The 25,790-nt window shown below is 52.6% G+C and overlaps 1 protein-coding gene across 3 annotated transcripts in view; it reads right to left on the bottom strand.

Moving 5' to 3' along the window:
* The window catches only part of ELK3 (ETS transcription factor ELK3), a 64,942-nt gene that overhangs the window by 22,120 nt on the left and 17,032 nt on the right, over window positions 1–25,790 (bottom strand). For 2 of the 3 annotated variants that reach the window (XM_036019441.1, XM_028532241.2), the window contains exon 2: window positions 14,970–15,178. In XM_036019441.1, coding sequence (XP_035875334.1) covers window positions 14,970–15,176 — 207 coding nt within the window. In that variant the 5' untranslated portion in view covers window positions 15,177–15,178. Of the gene's footprint in view, window positions 1–14,969; window positions 15,179–15,749; window positions 15,754–22,759; window positions 22,766–25,790 lie in introns of all 3 variants that reach the window. The other variant, XM_036019440.1, reaches the window with a different exon arrangement.

The raw sequence follows: 25,790 nt of genomic DNA, 5'->3' as shown, positions 1-25,790 counted from the left end.
GTGGCTCAGAGGAGGTGAGCGCCAGGTGGCTGAACTGGCAGCCCTTTGCTACTTCGCTTCCAGGGCAGACTCCGGACAGCAAGCATGTGTGTGTTTCTCTGCGGTCTCTGAAGGCAGGTGTCAGGAGTTTGCCCCACGAGGGGTTGGCTGGGAAACTCTCCGTCTAGGGAATAATGACAGGCAGTGTTTGCAGAGCACATACATGTGTCAGGCTGCGTACTAAGAACCTGACCACCTTTGACTTGTTCAGTCCTCTGAGAGACTGGAACTGTGATCGTCCCCACTTTCGAGACAGGCAAACTGAGGCTCAGACGGCATAAGTTACCAGTGGTCACACGCTAGTCCTTGGGCGGCCTGGCCCCAGAGCCCTTGGCCACGGTGGAAAGTGGTACGAGACTCAGGCTGCCTGCGACGGCCCAGCACGTGACAGCACATGGCAGCACATGGCGACAGGCTCTTATTATGGAAAGGGATGAGGATATTTAGGAAAAGTCTGATTTGTTCCCCTCTTCCTCCCAGACTCACAAGTATTTGTTGCTTATAGTTGCCTGGTAACCTGACACATGCTGTCTGTGTCTGGCTGAGCTGAGTGACTCCGGTGTGGTTTTAAAGGGACAGTTGCACGCGTCCACTTCCCGTCACACACACAGGACCAGCCTCTCGTTCATAATTTTCCATTACGTGCGTCTTCGCCACCAGCGTGGACTCCTGACCCAGCGTTCCGTGTTGAGGTTACAGGCAGCGAGGCTAGGCCACTCTCAGCGAGGGGGGGTGGCGACAGCCACCTACACACCCTCAAGTGGCAGGTCCACGTGAAAGTGAAGGTATAGGTCGAGAAACTGCCCCTGCCACCCGCACATCCCAGTTGGTGCTTTGAGAAAGCAGGAGCCTGGGCAGGGAGCAGTCCACTCGGGCAGGATGACGGCCGCCTCTCGCCAAGGAATCCGTCCTGACTCACCAGCTCTCTCTGGCAACGGGAGGGTCCCCTAGGCTGCCTCACCCCAGCGGGACAGAGAGCAGTGAGAGCACAGGTCACATGTCCACTGTAATCAGCGCTGTCTGCTGCCCTGCCAGGTCACGGGCTCCCTGATAAAAACAGGTGTGTGTGGGAGGGGGACGTTTAAATCCGTGTACACACCCTGAACTCTGCCTCCCGCCACTGAAGAGGAAGCCTGTTCGGTAATCCCGTGTGGTAGATAAATCGGAAGTGCCTACTTCTGATGGACTGTGATTGGAAAAAAAAAAATGATACACAGTGCTAGGTAATGAAAAGATGCTTATGGAATTGAATTTACCTTCTCGGTTTTGATGTGATGAAGGATGACGTTAACCACATGTCTGTTGGATGAGTAACCCCCCCAGGGGGAGGACTGACCCAGGCAGGAGGCCGGGGCCTTCGCCCAGCCAGGGACACAGCGTTCCATGGCTGACCCCCCGGATGGTTAAACTCCACGTGACTGCGTCCCAGTATGGACCCATGTGTGCTTTTCTGCTGGCATTGTTTTTCACTCCTCGCCTGAAGATATGTTTATTGATTTGAGAGAGAGAGGGAAACATCAGTGAGAGAGAGAAACATCAACTGGTTGCCTCCCATACGTGCCCTGACCGGGAATCAAACCTGCAGCCTACATATGTGCCGGACCAGGGACTGAACCCCCGGCCTTTTTGGTGTGCAGGACGACACTCCAACCAACTGAGCCACCTGGCCAGGGCGCTGGCATTTTTAAAACGGAAAACCCCAGACAGACAGCAGGGGCCATACGCAAACCCCTATAACCTCATACTTCCTTACAAGAGCTTAATGAACTGTAATTTCAGTTATTCTTTTGTACTGGGCAGGTACCGCTGTGTGTTGGCTCTGGCCTGGCACCCCGATTATGGTGGAGGTCACACAGGGGTGTTCCTGTGCTCAGACTTCTTCCCCCAGCTCTCACTTCTCCCCAGGGCCCTGTCTTCCCAGGGGCTGCCCCCACCCCAGCAGCAGCCAGGCGAGCAGAGGGTCTCCATCAGTCTGGTTACAGCAGCTCCCCCTTAATTCTTCACCATATGGGGGCGCTCAGGACCCCTGTCCTCTGATTTTGCAACTTCCCTATCTTGTTCTCAAAGCCAAGAAAGTCAGCAGCTCATGAAGCAAACAGCAGAGGTCGTGCAGATTTCCTAGCAAACTAACTGCCCAGCAGTTCCTCAACCCAGCACTCCCAGCAGAGCTGGGGACAGGGGACAGAGGGGCGGGTCTTCCCACAGACGCCCGCCTGACCCATCACGAGGGCTGCCACTGGGAAGACGGTTCCAGAGCCACTGCCTGAGTCCAAATGCCACCTCTGTCTCTTACCAGCCAGGTGCTTCGGTTTCCTCATCTACCACGTGGGGCCTGACCTACACCACCTGCCTCACGGGAGACAATCCTCAGAAAGCTGCTAGCAGAAGGCCCAAGACAGCCACACAGGGAAAGTCCACAGTATTTACCCGCTCTTAGTGTTATCATTACATCTACACTTGCATTTAAACAAAAATAAAGTCACCCCCTGTCAGCTCAAAAGACAACTAAACACTTAAAATTAAACCTCTTAGGAGGCTGCGCACATTCCTCCTGCTTTATCCCCAGCTCTGGGTGGTGAGAGGTGCACGGCCCGCAGAGCTGTCTGGTGCCCACATCTCCACCAAGCAGGGGGAACGGGATGTTTCATTTAGTTGGATTCAGACAAGAAATAGACGCAAGGCTTGCAGTATGCCATGCCTAGCGTGAGGAAAACCTCACAAAGTTAATTCAGGGGTGGGGGCCGCCCTGATGGGGGGCAGCAGAGGCGAATCATGGTGGGATCTGCGTGTTCCACTTAGAGGCCGTGGTGGCTTCGGCAGAGACGGACACCCATGTCCAGCTGACACATGGTGCAGACACTCACCAGACAGCCCGGCTGCTCTCCACTGTTCTCCGACGGCTGTCAGGCAAGGGACGCCTGCCCAGGCAGGAGGGAGCAGCCCAGCCTGGGCTCAGCCCCCCGAGGATGGCAGTGCAGGCTGCTGGCCCCAAGTGCCTGCCACTGGGATCCCAGCACGAGGAAGTGCGGTACAGGACACGCACCTCGCAGCACGGGCACTACAAACGCATTTCAGAGAAGGAGAGATCAAGGGTCTTGGTGGGAAGTGAGGTTATACCCAACCTCCCACCCCGGAGAGGTGGGTTAAATACAGGGAAGGCCTTCCCACAGAACACCACCACCACCACGCAGCTCTGTCGGAGGAGGACACACTGGGAACACTGTCCCACATCTTTACATACACATTAGGTTAAAAAACGCGGCATGAATGCACGGCATCTTCCATTGTTTTCATGAAATAAATATACAGGGAGGGGCAAAAGTAGATTTACGGTGGTGAGTGCGTGAAACACAGTTTGCTCTTGTATTACGATTTAACTAATGTATTATTTTCCGTACGAACAACTGTATGCCGACCTTTGTCCCACCCTGTGTATTAAATAAAAGGAGAAAGAAAAGTCGATCTCAAAAGACGTGTAATAAAAATTGAATGGTGGTAAGCCCCCTACTGATTTGTAATTTTTTTTTGCTTATATGCATTTTCACTTTTAAAATGTGTTTAATGTGACTTACCAAATTAAGACTTTTTTTTTAAAAGAAAAAGAAGCAGGCTCGATAAGCGTGTACCTGGTGGAGCTGAAGTCTGAGCCCAGTGCTCTGCGGAGCCCACACCGAAGCCCCTTCCGTGCCAGCACCCCCACCCCCACCCCTACCCCCACCCCAGAACGCAGCCCCTCTCTTGCCCAGAGGCTGCTGCTCAGCTCCGCCCACCGGAGCCGCAGGGCTCTGCATTCCAGAGTAATGGTGGGGTGGCTGCGCAAAGGCTTCCCAGAGCTGGGGAAAACAGCTCTGGGTGAAGGAAGCATGGTCCTTGTCAGACGGTTATTTCTAGAAGCTGGGCAGGAAGGCCAGCCTTTCTGAGGCCTGTGCTTTAGCCAGAAATAGAGCCGCCTCTGCCCGCCTGCAGGTGAGGGAGGGGCCTGCTTGGACTTCGCACGAGGTACTAGGGACCTGGTGGCGGTCCCACCGCAGCAAACTGGGCATCAGAAGTCCACCTCTAGGTGAGTGGCATCCAAGAGACAAGAGTGACGGGGAAAAGCCAGAAAGCTAATGCCCACATACACAGCCCAGTTACAGCTGGGCCTCCCGAGCAGCCCGCTTGGGGGCAGCACGGGGAGCTCGGACCAGCCCTTTCAGTGTCCGCTGGCCTGAGCAGAGCCGCTCACACAGGGCCCAGGCCCAGACCCAGAGCCCTGCTGGGCCAGGGCTGTTAAGTGGAACCAGCACTGGGTGGACTGGCCTGAGTTCACATCCCAGCTTCTCTACTTACTACGACCTTGGGCAAGGTACTGAACTTCCACAGCCCTCAGTATACCTGCCTGTGTAAGGGAACTGAAAACACCTCTTGGGGGAGCTGCTCTCTACAAGAACCACCTACGTCAGCGCCCAGTGCATCCTGGTCCTCACAGCACGACCCAGTGGGATTTCGCCTGGCAAGCAACGATGTCATTGTACAGCATCCTCATCCTCATCGTGTCAGCGCTGCCTTTCCATTGCATTTTGCCTTCAAGGAATCTAAATTCCTCATACGGGTCCCTGACTTCACGGTTTCCAGAAGGGTTACACATCACCTCTCGTAGGCCTCGCCGCACGTGGACACCCACCTTACATATGGGGGGCCCCAGGCTCCAAGCTGAGCTCACAAACCAGCAGGCGGCCGAGGCCGGTGTCCAGGCCGCCAGCTTCCCAGCCAACACCCTCCGCCAGCTCCTCTTTGGGGCTGCTGCCAGACCAGGCTCTGACTCACTCTTTCCTGACACAAAACCCGACTGTCCTCTCTCCGAAGTTAGAACAAGCACTCGCTGTGGGAGTCACGCTCAAGCAAGCACTCTTTCAACAGCCAGTCAAGACGCTTTCACAGGGAAGGCTCCTTGCTCGGCTCTGAGGGGAGCAGGGAAGGGAGTGAATCCAGCCTCGGTCCTCGGAGGAGCCTGGGGCTGGTGCTGGCAGGGCAGTGGTGGCCCTGCCTCCTGTCATTCCCAGCCTTCGGGACTCGAGGGGACTTGGGGCAGCCGGCTGGCAGCCCCAGGCTCTGCTAGGCATTTGCTGTGGGAATTTGCTCCCCTGGCCCCTGCCACCCTGCAGGGCTCCCTGGACCCAGTTACTAACTGGAGCTGCCTCTCCCTGTGGTAGCCATTCCCCTCGGTGGAGAGGGGAAGGGTGCCATCCACCCAGATCCTCAGACTGTGACCTTATTTGGAAACAGGGTCTTTGCACGTGTGATCAGTTAAGGAGGATGGGACGGAATCAAACTGGACAGAGGGTGGGCACTAAGTTCCATAGCTGGTGTCCTTAAGAGAGGACAGGACACAGAGAGCACATTGAGAAGGCCGAAGGAGGCTCTAGAGACTGGAGGAGTGCAGCTACAGGCCCAGGGAAGCCAATGGTTCCCAGGACCCGCCAGCAGCTGGAGAGGTGAGGAAGGACCCTCCCCTAGAGCCTCCAGAGGGGGCAAGACCTCTGGCCTCCAGCCCAGAGGATACGTGTGTGTTGCTCTGAGCCACACCTCGAGTGAGGTGCTTTGTCTCAGCAGCCCCGGAACCCTGTGCCCTTAAACCGGCTTGTTCCAGCCCCGGTGGCCCGGGGCGGGAGGCACGGCCGTCCTGAGACGAGAGCTCGGCCTACCGTCATGGGGCTGTGGGCACTGTGTTCGGTGAGGTTCCAGTTTAATTCTGGAGCGTGCACATTCGCACATGCACACACCCCCACTCTCACCCCACTTCCAACTTCTAAGAATAGTGTGCTGCCAAGGAAGGGCTCCAGCTCTGTCTCGGAATTGGCCAGCTCCCGGGGGAGGTTTCCTTGTGGTTTGGGCTGGGATCTCTTTCTCTGGCACCGCTAGGCTGCGGCGGGAACCGGCTCCCCGGCTCTCCGTCCACGATGACAGGAGCCTGGCAGGACTCCCGGCCCGGGGGGTCAGGCTGGACGTTCGCAGCATTTTTCTGCCCGTGCCAGACCCTCCCGGCTCCCTTCTAACACCCACGGGTATTTTTATCGAAGACCTCTGGAGCGTTTATAATAAAATAAAATGGGACACCGCTCCCCCGGCTGCGTGTCCTCCTCCAGTCTCCCTGCCGGGCAGGGCCGTTGCCAAGAATGAGCTCTGAGCAGCCACCTGCCACCCACCCTGGCAGATGGCAGGTGATCTGGGAGTGTGATCTCATCCCAGCTTTGGCTTTGCCACCGGTTTTCTTGAAAAACCACCTTCCCCCTCGGGTCCTCACTTTTTCTAAAAGAGAGGCAGGCGGGACCGGAGGGTTAGTTAGGTGCTTCCCGGAGCTGACATTCCGAGATGACAGACCTCCTCCTGCGCTAGGGAGCAGCGCGTCTGCTCGCCCACAGGCCCCGCTCCTGCCGTCGCTGGGCACCCCGGGCCCCAGCGCTGCAGAGACGCTGGGATGGGAAGAAAGCCCAGCGCCCCGTCAGGGAGGTGGGCACAGTGACAGCAGGAGAAGACAGTGGAGGGGTGACACCCAGTGCAGGTGGCAGCTGGTGGAGGTGAAGCACAGAGGAGTCCGAGGAGGAGCAGTTGGGGGGCCAGGCAGGAAAGGCAGAGGGAGCTCCGGGGCAACGGCGAGGTCCGAGTGGATGCAGTGAGGGTGGCGGCCCGGGGCGGTGCAGGAGTAGGGGGGGGCGCCCAGATGGCGATGGCAGTTTGGAGTGTTTCCTGGAGGCCGCAGGGAGCTGGGAGGTGCAAAGGCACAGGGTGCCGCGCTCCCATCTGGTTTTCTTCAGGAAGCGTCATCTGGACACTCGGAAATCTGGGGCCTCCAGAACCACCGCCTCCTGTCTTCAGCTGGCTCCCAGAAGGCCGCCAGGAAGCTTTCCACGGTCACCTGAACAACAGACACTGAGGGGCCGGGGTCCTCCCCCTGCCAGCCCTGGGGTGATAACCAGCACTGTCCGGAACGTGGGTCTGCAGGGCGGGCGGACCCATGACCCTGTACCTGTGCAACCCTCCAGCTGCAGAATCCTGAGCACGACTCTGGGGTCCAGACTCCCAGGCGGAAAGCCCTGCTGCTTATGTGACTTGGTCTTGAATCTGTTACTGAACTTCTCTTGAGACTCAGTACTCCCACCTCTGAAATGGGCCCACTGCCGACCGTGACGACCGGCATTTCACGTGCTAGAAAAATGAGTCCGTAGGTGTATTGTGCACAGGGCCCAGCTGAAGACTCAACGCTCCACACACGTGCGTCTCCCCTCCTGGCGTCACAAACCTGGGGCGGGGACTGAGATAAACCTTTGTTTATCCGAGATAAACCAGAGCCCAGGAGGGAGGTGGGAGCAGGCGGCACGGAGGGGCAGCTGGGCCTGCGGGTGGACAGTGGGTGGTACGATGTGAACGTTAGGGCTTTTGTCAGTGTGTCAACGCAACCACTAAACTCCCCTGCAGCTAGAGAAGCCCAGAAGCAGGAACGTGTCTGCCGCCAGCAAACCGGTGTGGGCCGGGCCCTCGGTCTGACGTAAGTGGACTTGGCCAGGCTGCGGAGTGTTGGCAGCTGAGTACTGAGCACAGCAGCCTCATCAACAGTGCTGAAGGTACTCCCAAGACTCTGGGCGTTTCTTAGCAACTGCCTATTTGGGGGAACACTGAGTGCCACGGGGAGGACGGCCTGGGAGCCTGTGTAAGACAGGCAGCATCCTCGATCAATATGCAGTGTCCGCCGCCTGCAGCCTGGCCCCCTCGGGCCAGCTGCTCTCTCCCCAGGCCATGGCACCAGACGGGAGGTCCTCCACGAGGCCATCAGCTACCCGACAGGTCTCCAGGCAGCTTCCAGGACCAAAATCTTGCGGAGGCGCCCTGGCTGCCAGACAAAGCCCAGTGGGCAACTGTTTTCCTCCAAACCACCTGAGCTGCTGACATGACGTAAGTGGGGAAAACAATACCCAACAAAACGCAGCAGACCCTCGACACTCGGACCCAGGGCTGGGCACAGAGGGTGTCTGCAAGTCTAGAATAGGTGGGTCTTCTTTGCAACCAATACACAGGTTCTAGAAAGTTCCGGGATACAAATGCTTGCCGGACCCTGGTTCTTTTTCCACTCAGATAGACACCATGTCATTTTGTCTTCACAAAATTTATTTTGGGGAATTAAAAAGATTGTGCCAGGGCCAGGCCTCTTGGCACAGGCCATTGATATCAGGTGTAAAATAACAGCTACCTCTCATCACTGCACACCCCATTTAAAACAAATTGTTCCGTTCAGTTCAGGAGAGGAGGCACCCCACTTCCAGGAGTATGTTGTCAGTGACTCTGTCTCAACTGTTCTCCCCCTGACCCCCTCCCCAATTAAATCAAGACTGTTCGGCATACTGTGAGGATGAGCTGGGAGGTTGCTGTGGAGACAGGAGGATTTTTCATCGCATCAACATTTCAATCTCCTAATGAGAGGGGAGCCGGCAACACCTTCCGCCTGCTCCTGGGATGAATGTTCACAGCAAGGACAAAAGCCCGTTGGACGGAACAGGACGAGGGATGGTGTAAGCCTCCAGGTCTCCTGCTGCTGCAACCCGGAGAGTCCGTGGCTTCAGCGTCTATGAGCAGGAGGCAGGTGCGGGGAGTATGCAAGAGGCTGACTCCCCAGTCCCCCTTCCCCACCCTGGGCAGCCCTAGAGAGGGGCCTGCAGGCCCTGAGGCTGCAGGTGGGATAGCACCGACTCAGCCAGCAGAGATCTGTGGGAGCTGGCCCAAAAGACCAGGGACACGGTCGGTGCCAAGAAGAGCCAGCAGAGACAGACTGGTATTTCTCAAGTGTTGATCTGACTGTGCTGCTCCCTCGCGTAAGCCCCTCATTAGCTCCTGCTTTCCTCACCATTAAGTTCCAACTCTTCGGCACGGCGCAGGCCACACTCGGTGCCCGACGGACTCTTCCAAACCCCTGTCTCCCTCATTCCCTAAATAAACGCCCCGTGGTGGGTGAGTCCAAAGCCTCCCTGGCTGAGCACATGTTGTTCCCTTCTCCATAGATCCTCTCCCAGCTTCTTCCAGCCTGGGCCAGCCGTTCTCATTTCTCTAGGTCTGGGTCCGGTGTCTTGAGCCCTTGGTGGCCTTCTCTCCTCCTTCCCTCCCTCCCCGCCTCTTCAGGAAGACGCTGGAATCAGTGTGTTGGCACAGCGAGCGCTTTCCACATCGTGACCTATTACAGTTGGTTTGCATGTCTGCCTCCCGTGCCGCAGCTGAGCCACTCAAGGGGAGGGGGTTTGTCTTAGAAGGAATGGCGGAAGGACGGAGGAAAAGGCAGAGGTGAAAGAAAGGGGCCGTGTCCGCTGGAGATGGACGTAGAACTGAAACCACCCAGGACCTGGGCCCATGAGGGGCACGGGCAGCCATCGGGGCCAGTTACGGGCGTGCTCTGGGCAGCGGCCCCTCTCCTCTCCCCCTGAGCACCCTCAGGACGGGAGAGGGAACATCGAGCCCGCCTGGTGCTGTTAAGGAGCGAAGAGCTGTTCATTTGTTCACCAACAAAAATCTCTGAAAGAGGTTCTTATCAGGTTATAAAAGTACCTTCTGGAAGACTCGGTTTAAACCTAAGGAAAAAAACGAACCCTACCTCGAAATTCGAACAGCCACAGCCACAGTGAACAAACCCATCGCCCTGGGCCTGAGACCGAGAGCCGCTTTTGGGTGGGGGGTGACCTCGGAGTGGCCGGGCACAGACCGAATGTCCCACTTAGGTCTCTCTACCAGCTCCGGCTCCTGCCCCGCCCTCGGGCTCAGACCCAGGCGTCCTCCCATCCAGCTGCAGGTTTCCAAGCTAAACAGGGGCCTGCCATCCATGCCCAGGTAGGCAACATGCTGCCTCTGGGGCTGGGCGTGCTCTTTGTTGGGATTTATTTGGGTCTGCCCAGCAGCCTCTTCAAAATCCATGAGTGGGGAAGGCGGGTCCTCGGCAGTGCTCGGCCGCAAGCCCCAGCCCTCCAGCCTTCCCCATGCATGGGAAATGGGCAGCAGTCCCCAGAAGCACAGACGGGGAAGGAGCCTCGGAGGCCAACGCCGGGTCTCAGCCATTGCCAATCCAGCATGGCAGCCGCCAGGGTCAGCTCTTCTCCCCATCTGAGTCGTCAAGTGCCGAATTCCCAGAGGCTCTGAATCCCTCTGACACAGGTCTCGTCGTCATCACCTGTGTTTCATCCCTGGGGACCCAGCACGTGCCTGGCACAGGGTAGGCCCACGGGGACGTGCCTGTCACAGAACGCAGTGTCGTATCTGCTGTGGAATCTAGTTGCTGTCTCGGTTGTGGGGAGCGGTTTTCCTCCAGGATTTGCTGGGTCAAACCCCCATCTCCAAGGCTCTCCCCTCTGTGTGTAATTTCAAAAAGAAGCTAAATAAGAACCCAGCAGTATATGAAATATATGCACATGTGATAGGTAGAAGTATGCCCCCACACACACCAAAAATGTCAAAGACCTAACTCCCAGCGCCTATGAACACGACCTTCTTGGGAAGTAGGGTCTTTGCCAATGGAATCCATTGAAGATGAGGCCACAGGAGAGCCCCTAACCCAACAGACCTGGTGTCCTTATACGAGGGAAATTTGGAAACACAGGAAGAACGCTACATGTGGACAGAGACGGAGACTGGAGAGATGCAGCTACCAGTCCAGGTGGGACCCCAGAGCTTGGAAGAGGCAAGGAAGGACTCCACCCAGAGTCTCAGAGTGCAGCCCTGCTAACGCCTGGGGTTCGGCCGTCTGGCCCCCAGAACCATGAGACAGTGAATTTCTGTTGCTGTAAGCCGCACGCTTTGTAGTCATCTGTTACAGCAGCCCGAGGAAATGAATACTGTCCAGCAATCAAACGGCAGCGACGTTTTGTTTGTTTTTCATTTTAACACTTATTTCATGTCAGCACTGATCTCAGAGACGTGTGTTTGGGCAGTGTCCACTCCGTGGTGTTGCCTACTTGCTCGTGCACCGGTTCACGGTGTGCGCTGGCCCGCGTGCCAGGCACCCGAGCAGCAGGAGTGGGTCCCCGGGAGGCCGAGGCGAGGACGGCTCTGTGAGGCGGGCAGCTCCATGAACAGCTGCACGCGTGCAGTGCAGCAAGCTCCATACACACGGATGGCAGAGACGAGGGGCATCTACTGAGTGTGCACTACCGAGCGCCGCGTCCACACGGCAGCATTTACTCCTGCACAAGCCGACGAGGGAAGGTGCTGTCGTGATGCCCACTTTCCCACGGGGGACGTTCGCCTCAGAGACCACGGGCCCGTGAGGCTCTAACCGGGTCAGGGCCCATGCTGGCTGCTTAGGGAGGACGGAGACCCGCTCTGGCCGGCTGCACAGAAAAGTGCGTGCTCTGATTCAGAGGGGTGAGGGCTCTTGAAATGGGAGAGTCATTTAAATGTTAAAGCATCACAGTATTGGAATTTTCAGAATACCCTATTTATATAAAAACAGGCAACTGGGTAAAGAATTTGTGGCCGTCCTTCTTCAGTCGCTAACAAGCACAGCCAAGTGCTCCTGTTGGCTCGTGGGAGCCAAGAGCCGTCACCTCCGTGTGTGCTTGTGCAGGAAGGCGGGACAAAGCTCCTGCTTTTCCCCTCCGCACCTGTCTGAACTCTTCAAATTGGCGATAGGGAAAGCACCATCTTTGTTATTACTCTGGCTAATCCCGTGTAGCCTCCTACGTGTCTGGGGCACTGTTCTCAGCGAATGTGTTAACTCAGCTAATCCGCAGCACGACCCCATGGTAGGGACTCTATGACACCCATTTACCAGAAAGGACTTGGCCCAGCAAGACCCGGAGAGATTAGGCAAAGCACCCACGGTTGGAGCTGGATTCAAACCCAGACACTCTAGCCCGGAGTTCATGCCATGAACCACCTCCCTGTGACGAGGGTGGGGGCGATTTTTGGAGGAACAATGATTGACGAGCCTCGGCCCCAACCTGACACCACTAGGCTCTCTGCGATTCTTCTCGGATGCCTTCAGCACACACTCTCCACTTCTTTTCTCTGCCCATTTCTAGTATTCTGGAATGAGCTAAAAATACAACGTATAACACAGAAAAATAATGATATGCTCGTGCTTGTCCGCGGCGGCAGGAAAACTTCCCTATTAGGACAACCCAAGGGATGTACAACTTCAGCCAAGAGCGAAGAGATGCTAGCGAGCGAAGGGTAGAAAAAACAACAGGGAAAAAGGACACAGCTGTCAAGGTAGGGAGTCACCTAATTTGCCTCAGGATGAGAGTCAGTGGGGGAGGGGGAGCGGGAGGAGAAGGAGGAGGGGCGGGAGGAGAAGGAGGAGGGGCAGAGAGGAGCGTGAATGGCAGGCCCACAGAGTGCGGGGTAACTGGTTACTGGAAAACGTGAGTGGTGCGGAGTAGGGCGCCCCAAGGGGTGCCCATGTGTCCGGGGACTTCACATTCACAAGGCCCCCCTCCGGTTTTGTGGGTCAAAAACGGTCAGATACCAGCACTTCCATATGGCTCATTTTACACACAGAGCAGCCCTGGAAACACTGAAAGAAGTGTCCATCCAAAGTGTACAATGTAGGATACCTTCTGTCACCTTCTCTGGCCATTTCCCCTCCTGCTCCTGCTCCTGCTCCCCCTCTCACCCTAGTCTCTCTTCTCCTTCATCCTCCTCTTCTTCCTCCCTCTTCTTTTCACTTTGAACTATATAGCAAGAGTCTAATGATCACTCTTGACAACACCTCCTGAGAAAGATGAACAAAGTTGTATGTACATACATGTACAGTGTGCGTGTGCATTTGTGTACTGTGTACCCACACACGTGCACAGAGTACACATGTCTGAGGAAGGACATAGGGCACTTCCTCCTGGTGGCCAAGCCTGCATGACACACAGGATGAGAGGTGCTCTTGCCGTGAGTGCCAGCTGGATGCTCAAAGGTCATGCGGCCAGGCCTCCAGCTCAGCCCCAGCAGGGGAGGAAAGGGCCCATTTCAGGGAGCAGGACACACTGGCCACGGCCCCCCAGGCCTTGAACTCAACCTGACCCCTAGTGGACAAGGGATTTTTCAGCGCTGGAGTGCTCGACAACAAACAAAAAAGGTCTGAGGTTGCACCTCACCCTGTGCTGCCTGACGGCCTCCCTGGAGCTCAGAGGCAAAAGACAGGAAAGGCCTGGGAGGCAGGGCGTGGCCTTCTGGCATGGAGCGTGGGCACCCTGGCTCTGCGGCTTCCCGGCTGCAGGAGCTCGGGCAGGGTGTGCGTCCGAGCCGCATCCTCCTCTGTGAAGGGAGGCCACGCCGGCAGGGCTGTGTCAGGGGCTGTCGTAGTTTAAGGGACAAGGGGGAGCGGAGAGGAAGCCCTCAGCACAGCATCTTAGACACAATGTACCAAAACGTGCTGGGTGGTGGAAGCCTCTGAAACTGCTTTCCCTTTAAATGTGCTCACGGCAGGCCAGGTGTGGTCTGCACAGCAGTGGCTTTGCCAGCCTCTTCCTGTCATTTCCGGCCCAGGATCTCCAGGCAACACCCGATCCTCAGCCCCCACGCCCCAACTGCTAGGAGAGGTGAAACCAAGTCACAGCCACTGGGGCAGGGCTCCTTTTCTTTGACACCTTAACTTAAAACAATGGGTTTGGTTTTGTTTTGTTTTCAGTCTCACAGCCAGGCTTTCAGGCACTCTGCCAGCAGACAAGATGACTGTTTTCCTTCAGAGGGTCCCAACTCCCATTGTGCAACTTAGAACCTGGGTGAAAGTGCCAAACAATACACCATCTGCCCGGCTTTCAGACAGGGCCATTTTCAGGGAGGGAGGGCTTCCATATCTCCGTAGGACGCTGCCCTGAGCCAGGATTAAGTAATTGCCACATTAAAGGGACGCACCTTTAACATTTCCATGACATAATCCTCTGCAATTACGATCATGTGAAAGGACACTTTATAATTAATGATGACTCCACTTCCTGAAATGTGTCATCCTTCTGCCTTGCATTCCAAAGAGGCTGGCAGAAGGGAGGCACTAAATATACATCAGGAACTAGTATTTAAATCCGTTTCTAATTCACCTTTCGATGTGAACAGTAAAACCAGAACAGAGGCTAAGCTTTATCAGGACTATGAGGCTAAACATTTAGCAACAACGAAGCCACACAGAAACAAGCGCCCACAGCCACAGGCCTGCAGTGCGTGTCCCTGAAGAGCAATAATTTCGCCCAAGCAGGCACAGGAACGGCCTTTCCTGAAACGCATGAAAACCCACCCCCGCTGTTCTGGCTTTTTGGCAACGAGGCTGGGTTATCACTTAACAAAAGCACTCTGACTTATCTCTGTGGCTTGAAAATGCAAATCGTTTTTCTCTTGATTAGGGAAGTTTCCCACGAAGCTGGAAACCCCACGTGCCCAGCACTGTTTTACGTGCTGACCACGTAACAGTGTTCAGTCTTTGTTTGCAGCCATCCCGAGCCAGGACTGTCAGGGTCCCGTCTTACAAATGAGGACACAGAGGCACTGAATTGTGGCGTGACTTGCCCACGCCGCCATTCCCCACTGGGAAAGGCCCACGTGCGTGAACTACAACCCAGATGAGATAAACAGACTTTCTAGATTCTACCATTCCCTCTGTCACCCCAGTAACTACCCAGGAGGGAAACCCCAGAACCTCCTTACATCTAATTTCTGTTGCTAGCAAAGTTGCATGGCTACCCCAGATGAAAATACAGAGGGAATAACATCTGACCCGCAGCAACACCCAAAAGGCTTCCAGAAAAAAAAAATCTGAGTTTTTCTCAAAAACAAACAAACAAACAAAGAAAAACAAACCCACCACCAAAACCGCATAAATTGCCTGTTTGATTTTCCACCTTGCTCACAGCACCCGGTTATCTGCTTTCATCAAGGAGATTAGGAGGGGGCGCTCCACCTCCCAGACAGCCCCAGGTAAGGCGAAGGTTTACCTTGTCATAATAGTATCGCAGGGCTCTGCTCAGCTTATCGTAGTTCATGTTTGTTTTGTTTTTTCGGAGTCCCCACAGTTTGGCCACTTCTTCTGCTTTAAGGAGCTTGAATTCACCATCGTTGGAGGTCCAGCAGATCAGATGCTCATGTTTCTGGTCCAGCAGCAACTGCAACAGGAACTGCCACAGCGTGATTGCACTCTCCATACCTGGGGAGGAAGGGGCCGGTCAGAGCGCCAGTGCACGTCAAGCCCGGGGGCGGGGCTGCACGTGAGCCTCAGCTCCCCCCTCCCCACCCGGGAGCCTGCTAAAGTCATATTCACGTCCACCCCAACAGGCCACACCGAGCCGGGGGCCCTCTGAATGCATTTTGGAAACTGCCATAATTCAGAAGAACTACGGGGAAGCCCTGTGATCCTCGCATTCACAACACACATCCCCCAGGGTGACAGGGCTGCGATGGAAATAAAGTGAGAAAACGATTCATGAACGGCCCACTTGTAGAATTAACCCCCATACAAACGGTTCTCCACTTGACACTAGTGTCTGTTCCCACCCATCCCACCAACTCCTGTGGTGCTCGGTCTCTGGTCGGTTAATTGCTATGAAAGATGAACCCCTTGTTAAGAGCATTTGTGTGGGCGCTTGAGGTAATGAGGTTGGAGCACATCAGTCGGTGTAACTACAGGATGAGCTCCGAGAGGAAGGGACGTGGTTGGATCCCTCTCTGTATTCCCAGTGCTCTGATAACCCAGCACGACGCCCCAGTGCAACATGCACCCAGCTGACAGATGTTTGCCACTTGGAGAGGCCTTCCTTCCCCCGTGTTCATCAGGCTGCAGGTCAAACCCCATTGTCACAGTGCAGAAAGGGGAACACTTTCTCCACTAGCAGAGGAAAGCCTACCAAATGCCATCTTTTTCCTTTGCCTCCAGTGTGGACTTTGTAAACACTCTTCCCTAGCTTTGGAGGCTGGCGACCTCCTACTCGTTCATGGGGACCCCGTTCAAGTGGACCTTCTCAGGGACACTTCTCCCCACTCCCTCAGGTGGCTTCTCACCTTCAGACATCTGAGGACTCCCACAGCCGTGGGTACTGAGGCTACAAGCAATAATAATGGCAGTAATAATCACAATAATAATCCACCTCTGTCATCAACACTGGTTAAATTAGGAAAAAAGAGGTGGTTGCACCGGACTCAAAAGCTTCACCTATGATCAACTGTCCCGACGGAACATGTGACGTGTGCTGGGTTTGGATGGGGGCGGGATGCGGTGGCCTCCCAGTGCTGGGCAGAGGAAGCCAGGGACTAACAGAAGGTGGGAAGCTAGCTTCTGGTAAGAAGAGAAGCTTTAAAGGCAAGCCGTGAGTTGGGGACAAAGCCAGAAAGAACTCTGATGGCAATGAGGGGACAATGAAGTCCTAGGGGGCAGCCAGTGGTGACTGGAACAAGGAAACAGTGAAAACAGCTCATGCCCCTGGGAGACGGGAAGACGGAACAGTTGCTTTGGGAGAGTTACCTGGACCAATACTTGTGGCGTCTCTACAACGGCTCTCACACACTCCTCTTAAAGGGACAGCGTTCAGACTGACAAATAATTTTTCTCCCTTTCCACATGGGGACAGATGTGAAAGTACCTAGCCATCCAATAAATACTCATTTCCTCATTCCCTTTACTTATTTCTCCAAACGACATGGGTTTCTCAGTTAAAGGGAAGCAGATTGGGAATGGATCTCCAAATACCCATACGGCATTTTAATTATGGCTCTCTAAAGGAGAGACCAACCTTCCCCATCACGGCCACTCAGTCTGTGAGACATTAAATCATTCCGTTGTTGGATCAAAACCACCTTTGCCTCTCCCAAGCCTTCTGAGCGAGGCTGCCCCGATATGCAACAGCTTGCTGGCTCCAGCTCCCCACACGAACCACCCTTCCAATCACTGGAGGATGAGCCACAGACTTTCTTCTCATCACTGGCACTAAAAATTACGAACAGTTGTCTCAAATTCTTTGGCGTTTTCTTGGCCAAACACTTCAGACAGTAACCTTTAAAATATCTTTGAAACCTGAAAGGGATGCTCAGTAGAAACTGCTCCGGGGGCAGAAGGCTGCCAGGGGGCCTGAAGGTCTGGTCCAGGGACCTGTGGGAAGTGGTAGGCCACTGCTCCTCTCCCAGCTGCAGTGGACATGAACCACTGTGTTCCAGATGGGACAGGGGCACAATGAAACATTTCTGTGTCATTTATACTCAGTGCTCCTTCCAACCAGGACTCCTCAGAGCTCCCGGTGTTTCCTGCAATCCTGTCTCACAGCGCTCCTGCCACGTGCATGGGAGCCAGGCTCTCCAGCCACACCTAACAGGACCTGCGTGGCACACTGGGCGAATGCTCTCAGGCCTTCCCTCCTTCCCCCTTCACGTAATCGTGCAACAGTGCACTAGAAGGGATGGGGTGCTTTTTTCCCACTGAAGTTTGGGCTCGGCCATGTGCTTTGATTTGGCCGAGGGAATGCTGGTAGAAGAGGCTTCCCGTGCTTGTACTTTTCCTCCTGGTACTACCGTGACGCTGCTGCCCCAAAATGTGACACATGGACCCGGCCTGAACTCAACCCCAAGCCTGGAGCCAAGTGTCAGGACCCACAGTCTGAAGTATTGGGTTGGCCAAAAAGTTAGTTTGGTCTTTTTCCGTAAGATGGCTCTAGTAGCGTCCTTAGCTGACTTTAACTGCATTTGAAACAATTTTGTTAGATTGTATTGTGACAGCTGCCATATCAGTGTGCATTTATAAAAAAAACTTACCAAAACTGGTGAATTTTTGTGTAACCATTTTAACACTGAAGATGACCAAAAATATGCAACGTTTTTGATGTATTACCCTTTATTATGTCAGGAAACATAAGAATGCCACTGAAATGCAAAAAAAAAAAAATTGGGGCAGTGTATGGAGAAGGTCTTGTGACTGACTGAATGTGTCAAAAGTGGTTTGCAGAATTTCTTGGAACTGTTGACCTTTTAGCCAAATAATTCTTTGTTGTGGGGCTGTCTTATGTATTGGAAGATGTTTAGCAGCACCCCTGGCCTCTACCCAAGAGAAGCCAGTAGTGGGAGATAGCCAGCATACTCAAAATATCCAAATCAATAAAGTTATTGGTGAAAATGAAAAAAGTGTCTTTTACTTTACAGAAAAAAAAAAAAAAAAAACTAAACGGACTTTTCGGCCAATGCAACAGCATCCCTGAAGCCAGCCCGTGAGAAAAATGAACACCGTAGTAAGCCAGTGAGTCTGGGGACAGTTCCCTGGCACCACTGCAGCGAACAGGGACTATTACAATGTCCTGCATCCTCGCTGTAAAAAAGTCTCCCTCCACTGGGGTGCAGTGTCTATAGAGCTTATATTTACAGTCATCAGCACTTCATAAAAAGGATTCTAGGAGACAGAGAGGGAGGGGCTGACCGTGTCTTTACTCAGAGGGCTGCAGTGGGCTGAGTGATGGCCACGGGGCTGTGCCGTGGCCTCAGGCAAAGGCAGAAGGAAAGGGGGAAAGAAAACGAAGAGGTAAAAGAGTCGAAATGAAAACTCAGGAGAGCAAATGGTGGAGGTGGGGACCTCAGCTCAGGGGCCTCCCAGACTTCTGGCAGAGAGGAGCTGGGCTAGGGGGTGGAGGGCACAGGGCTGTGAACCAGGGATCAGAGAGCTGCCCTGCAAACTCTCAGAGGCCGGGAGAGCTTGGTTGGTGTCTGGCCGGCTGGGGAACGATCCCTTCCTTTCCCCTCAATTTTCCCAGGCTGAGGTGTCACAGCCAGGGTGCAACTGAGGACCGAGGGTTACTTAGAAGGGTTCAGTGTGAGTAACACCGCTCCACCGGAAGTGACTAAGGCATCAAGCCACTCCCATCTGGAGCTGAGGGCCTCCTTCTCCTCTGCTCCAGCTCTCTTCCGCCGCCCCTCCACCCCGGTTGGTCCACCAGTTTCAGGGACCGCCCCGCACACAAGTCTTCACTGTTGGAAATCCCAGCCACACATTGCTCCGAGATGAGTCTCACAAATATTTCCCTGTGAGCTCATAATGACATCAACAAACATCTGTCACCCCCTTCTGCACTTGGCAGAAGTAATCCTGGGACACAGCGGGCCCCACAGACAGCTGTGGACCCTCCCACACCCTCTGGCCAGAGCCAGCTGTGGGGCTGAAATGCGTGAGTGCCGTATTTTGCGGTGTATAATGCATACTTTTTTGCCCAAATTTTTAAAAGGAAAAAAAGGATGCTCATTATACATGGGTAGGATGATTATATACCATGGGATTAATACCATTATTACATATACATGTAATAATCCCGTGTATAGTGTACACAAAAAACATGGGTGCGCGTTATACACAGCAAAATATAGTAGGTGCGGGGGGGGGGGGGGGGCAGGGGGACAGGAGGGCGGGGCCACAGCCGACATCACTGCTGGGGTTCTCCCCATTCAAGGGCATTCACTGTACGCCTTTCATTTTTAGTTCCCATCTTAAATTTATTATATTCATGACTAAGTTTCGTCCTTCGCACAGTTGTCTCTACCTACAACCACGCTTCCCTTGCTGCTGCACCTCGGCCAGCTACACGTTTGGGTCCCTCTGGGACCCTGGACGGGAGGGAGTCGAACTCCGCGGTTGCAGAGCGTGCTTTCCCAACAGCCACCAACTCTGAGCGTGTTCAGCAAACCCGTCCCAAGGCGTCTCTCTCACCAGAAAAAAAAAATCTAAGTGGTTTTTCTCCCAAATCAATTCCTTAACGAACCCCTTTATCTGAACACGGAAGTGTAATAAAATCCACTGTGTCTGGCTGCCATTCTAAGGAGTATGAGTAATTGAGAGAGTCCCGTGGCTTCATTAAATAAAAAGTTCGAGAAAGTGTTGATACTTAAGAAAGATTCATGATTGATATAATATTATGCAAACAGAGGCCTGCGTTAAATTAAAATGGTTCATCGGCCTAACCTTGTTGAACTGATTTTAAAACTCTCCACTTAAGACACATAGAACACATGAAAGAAATGCTATAAATGATTTAAAAATATACCCCCAACTCAAATTTCTGTTTGTAGAAGATGCTTCTCTTCCTCTACCCCCATCCAGACCCTTTTGGAATGTATCAGGTACCATAATGCCATTCTGCATGCAAAACCACGCTCTACGCGCATATATTTGAGAGGATCAGCCCACGCTATGGCATCACAGCTCTGACAGGAGGATGCACAGCACTCCGCCTCAGCTGTGCAGCCTGCCATGGGTGGTCCTCCGTCTCCATAGGAGCCACCAACCTCCACCGTGCCAGCAGACAGCAGGCCCGCCTCCAGGCCGCTCGGGAGAGCAAGACGCCCTGCTATTGGCCGCACTGGTTTCTCTCCCGTTGTGATTGATGCCCTCGCTCTCACCGCAGTGGGACACAGTTAGATCATCTAAACAGGTTGCCCAACTTGAATAATAACACGTCCCCCCTTTCAAAGGAGCAGCAGGAAAAATTAATAGGTTCCCCGTGTTGGCAAATTATTTTCATTACAAATTTTTATTATGCTCTCACTTCTATATAAACAAAAAAACTGGAGATAAACTTCTCAAGGTTTGTAATTCTCATAGGTCGGTAAAATGAAATTCACGAACAAATCACATTCCTCGCCCCCCTCCCACCCACTTAATGATTACTTTTACATATGATGGATGACGTTCTGTTCAAATGCACCCAGCACTCGCCAAAAGATTATGGCAAAGACTGAGTAAGGTTGGTTCTTTTGAGTAAAACGTGTCCACACTGCTCTACACTCTACAGACTTCATTATCGCCCCACTTCTCTCAGTTTTTTTTTTGAGTGTGCATTTTAAGTCAAACACTCTCTGGGTATTTGGGACACATCAGGGAGCAACAGAGCCTACGACCACTGTCCTCACGGAGCTTACCTTCCCAGGGAGAGGTCGGGCCACAGACAGCACACACGAGACTAGTAAACGACACAGTATGTAGGAAGAACAGCTCTATGGGAACATGCAACCAGAGCAGGTGAAGGGGTGGGAGCTGGGGGTGCGTGAGCGACAGAGGTCACGGAAGGCTTCTTTGAGAAACTCAGAGTTGAGACATGCCTTTGTTAAAAAAAAATTTTCAAACTGGGTGAGATCCTGGCTCCCCGACAGCTATAAAAATGAAGACAGGTTAAAGGTTTAATTTTACCCATTCATTTGGAAGGAACCAAGCAGATGTTATAACACGTCAAAAAAAGAATGCAAACAACAGAGACGTTCATAAGTCAGGAACGCCGGAATGAATGCGCGAATCAGACAAAACCGGGCGGAGAGCGGTCCGCTGAACCTTCTGAGACGGAGCAGAACTGGCGGGTCTGTGGACAAGCATTAGTTCACTACCAGTTACCCACGACTGATAGGGTTGTAAAACTGCTTCCATCAAATGAGAGGCACATCATGCAGAGGGGTTCTCTCTAGAGTGTAGACACTAGTGCAGGTGTTCACTGAAGTTGTTTTCTACCACTTGCAGCGGGTGGGAGAGGGAACCCCTTCTGTCTCTTCAGAAAGCTACACCGTGGGTCAGAGCAGATTCAGGAGCCAGACTCTCCGTGTTCAAACGCAAGGACTGGTCCCATCTGGCTGGGGGACTTAGGGTAAACATTCTCCTAAGTAAAATGGGGGTGATGATAATAAAAGGTATATGGCCCATACAGGGCTGTTGTAAGGGAATAACAATGCACTTGAACTCTACCGCACACACAGTGAGTGCCACTGAAATGTTTACTGTTGCTTTTTAAGCAACAGAGAAATCTCCTCAGGAAAGAACCATTTTTTTTCAGTTCTTGCAGAGGACTGAGGCCCCTGAGCACACGCTCTCAGACTCCCACGTAAGAAACACCAGCTCCTTCAATGCTCGCCCTGAGACCCCAAGCTGCCGGGCCCCCAGCAAAGATGCTCTTGGGTGCCCACACTTCCCTCCCCTGGTTCTGCTCAGCTCTCCCTTGTGCCCTGGGGCTGGGGGAGGGGAGTCAAGTAAGTGAAAGCTGTTGGGTCAAAAAGAGAAAAGTTTTCTAAAAGAACACCGGGGGTGTGTGGGGGCAGCAGGAGGACAACACTGCTTATGACAGCTGAAAACAGAGCCCACACGGGCGCACTCACCCAGGGCAACCGACACGCAGAGGGAGACAGACGCTTTGACTGTCTCTGAGTGGGTCCTTTCCACCCTCATTCTGTGTGTTCAACTTTTTCTGGGTCTTTTTAAAGATTTTATTTTTCAGCGAGAGGATAAAGAAGGGAGAAGGAAAGGGAGAGAAACATCCATCGGTTGCCTCTCGCATACCCCCTACTGGGGACCTGGCCCACAATTCCCCTGACTGGGAATTGAACTGGTGAACTTTTGGTTCGCAGGCCAGCGCTCAATCCACTGAGCCACATCAGCCAGGGCTCCTTCTGCTTTTAAAGAATGCCAAAAATAACCTTGATTCATTCTCTAACCTGATGGAGCCTCAGAGCAAGATGCTGTATGGACTGACTACTGATCACCCCCAGCATCCCCGGTGGCCTCCTCTGCCTACTCCAGAGCCATGGGCCACGTGGTACTCTCTGTCCTCCGGTCTAGGGCACTCCCCACGCTAACTCACGCCGGCCCATCCCCTCTGACCACGTCCCCTCTGACCACCAGGGGCCCAACAAACAACCTGCGCACACGTGAGAGCTGCTCCCTCCTTGGCGGTGGGAAACAGGACCAACACTCATGAAACGAGATGCGAGCCCCATTCTAACGCCAAACAGGTGGCTCATCTAGTAAGCAAGAGGGACAACTCAGAGAAGATGCAAAGGTCCTCCCCAGAGCCCCCCAAATGGAGGTAAGTTTATGCACACACGGGAACACACTCATACCAGGGGGCCTTACCATAATCTGCCTCACTGTTAGTCGTTCATCAACTCATCTGTGTTTTTCCAATCACAAGAGCCTTATCTTTGTCTTCTCTGTACACAGTAGGTATTTATGAAGCCTTTACCATACACCACGCACTTTCCATGTAATTCCCACAACAGCCCTAAGAGCTGAATACAGTTATTGTGCCCATTTTGTAGATGAGGAAACTGGGGCCCAACAGTGGAAGAGGAGGAGCCCTCTAAAACAGTCTGTTCTACACGTGGCCAACACACCACTGTGAGCTGCTGGTCACCAGTCCACGCTAAGTACAGAAACGAAGAGAAAGTGCACAGAGACTTCTGCAGTTAGTCATTATCACCACATCCCAAGGTGTGATCAGTAGGTTCGTCTTGCTGGTACAAGCTGTGGACTAGCCCATCACATGCGGTGGGACCACGCTACAACATGTACTGTTCAAGGTGAGCCTTGCAACTGTAACCCAAAAGTGTATAAAAACCCGGAATTCACTGATTTTTATTAAAAGACAATTTACTGTGACCATAACTCTGTAGGATAAATTGTTGAAACTGGCAACTAATAAAGGATTGCAGATGAATTTTTAATGAAGCAATACTTGCTTCATTTTGGATGAAAGCTGAAAAATTAATATCCTGAGTTTGCTGAAATGTGTTGGAAAATCTCTTCTTCCATACCTGTCAACACATCTCAGCAAGACTGGCTTCTCTCTGAGTGTAATTAAAACAAAACATAGAAAGAGTTTCTATACATCACCCCCTACAAGTGCCATTTTTGTATGCAACCTAGATTAAATTTGCTAGTCAGCAAGAAGCTCGTTGGACACACTAAAAGTGAATATTTATCAATATGGTGTTGAAGTGTGCTTATGGGCATTTAATATGGGCAATCTCTACGTCACTAACAACCTTTTTGTTGGGTTACAGTTGCTGAATGACAAAACATTACCAGTATTAAAAGTCACGATCTGCATCAATTGCCTTGATAAGCATTTTCAGTTAATACATAGTTCTCGTCATTATTTTCCCCATGTTTATTCCAATCATACTTATTGAAATGTGATTTTTGTGCTTGTTACTTCCACAATAAAAACCGGGGCCTCGATTTTAGTATCTTTTTTATTTTGCTAGTAATTTATTTGTATTGTATTTCACAGAATCATCAGCCCACCGTGTGTTGGAAATTTTAAAAACCGGTCCTTCGCAGGGGACGGTGTGAAAAGCACTGCCCTCGGGTGGGCTCGCTGAGTACTGACCTGCTCCCACTCGCTCTTAGACCGGGGCCAGGTCCTGGGAGGGGCCCAGGAAACAACTGTCACACAAATGCGTGAATAAGTAAAACAGGTCAGAACGAGCCACAGCCTGTGCCCTTCCCCACTTGGTAGTACTGCCCCCTACCAAATACATCGGGGCCCTGCATTAGGAGGAAGATGAGGATTGGGCTGGCTGGAGAAGGCTTTCTAGAGGAGTGAGCTTGAGTAAAGCCTTACTCTAAAGAGTGGGCAAAACTGGAGGAGAGTCAGATGTTCCCCCCAGCGGGCAGGGGCGGGGACAGCAAGGACAAGTGCCGAGGAGGAAGCAGCATGGGGCCTGGAGGGCGAGGAGCCTGCAATTTCTACGGAGACGACCTCCCGCTGGAGCCTGAAGAACAGAAGTCACACAGTAGCAGGGTCACGGTGCTCCTTCCGACTCCTCTGAGCCTCCAGAAGCTGCCGGGCTGACGGGGGCGTCAGATCTACCCCAGGGCCCCAGCTCCACCCCGTTACCTGGGCCCTACACCCTGAGGCCGACTCCTAGTAAAGCTACAGCCTCACAGACCATCACTTTCCATAGGTCTAAGAGCCCTAGCGATTTTACATCTCTAACTTTAGGAGTTTATCTCATTTTACTTTTTTTACAAAGGGCGCTTCCGCACACTGTTTAAGCTTCAAGCCCCACAAAACCTGGACCTGCCCCTTCTTCAGGCTGCCTCCTCTCTCCTAAAGCTGCTTTCCTCTTCCTGGAGGCGGGCATCCTTTCTGCCTGCCACAAGGTGGCGACAGACGTCTTAATGTGAGATGGGGCTGCACAGAACCTTTATGCAAAGCATGAGGTTTTCTGCTTCCATTCTTAGAAGTCGAATACCAACTAATTTGTTCTTCTTTCCATTGAAGACACCTAACTCTTCTCTTTGCAGGCTCCTGAATTCGTTTTTAAAGTTACAACTGAGGTGAGAATTGAGGGGGTAGAAAAATTATCTTTGATTTTTCTAAAGCTTCATATTGCAGGAACTAAAGACATGAGGCAACTTTAAAGAAAAATTAGTCAGAAATGAGAAAGGCCAAGGGAAGGAGAAAAACGTATGTGTAAAAAAAAAAAAGCAGATGCTTGGTAAGCACCTGTCTTTTTGCTTGTTAAAACTTGCATGGTTAGAGAAATAAGATGGTTTTGAACTCTCCATGTTGAAAATTATCTTAAACTCCTCTGTCAGAGCAGCATCTGCTGTTTCTGTGCCACCATATTATCAAGATGCGAGAGAAAGGGCAGAAACCACTCCATTATATTAAACAAACCCCATATTTAAGTCAAGGCATCAGAAAACAACAAGCTGTATTACCTGAGGTGTGCAATAACTCCACAAAGACTAATTTTACGGCATTAAGTAAATAATAACATTTGGTAACTCTGCAGCCCATACTGGAAACCTTTTTTTTATTATTTTCGTAGGTGGAACTAAGATTATTAAAATATTTTTCAAAAGACATTTTAATTACTGCCAACCCATGCATATAAAAAAGGCTGATCTGCGAGGTCAAGTTCATGTCCATCAAGGCTTTTTATATATTAGCAAGTATTTGTATTCTCACTCATTCTGTGAACATCTACAGGCTGCCCATTTCTTAAAAGAGTGACATGAACATGAACAG

Source organism: Phyllostomus discolor, chromosome 2, assembly GCF_004126475.2.
Source record: "Phyllostomus discolor isolate MPI-MPIP mPhyDis1 chromosome 2, mPhyDis1.pri.v3, whole genome shotgun sequence".
NCBI classification, from domain to species: domain Eukaryota; kingdom Metazoa; phylum Chordata; class Mammalia; order Chiroptera; family Phyllostomidae; genus Phyllostomus; species Phyllostomus discolor.
This window is presented reverse-complemented; position numbering and strand designations above follow the sequence as displayed.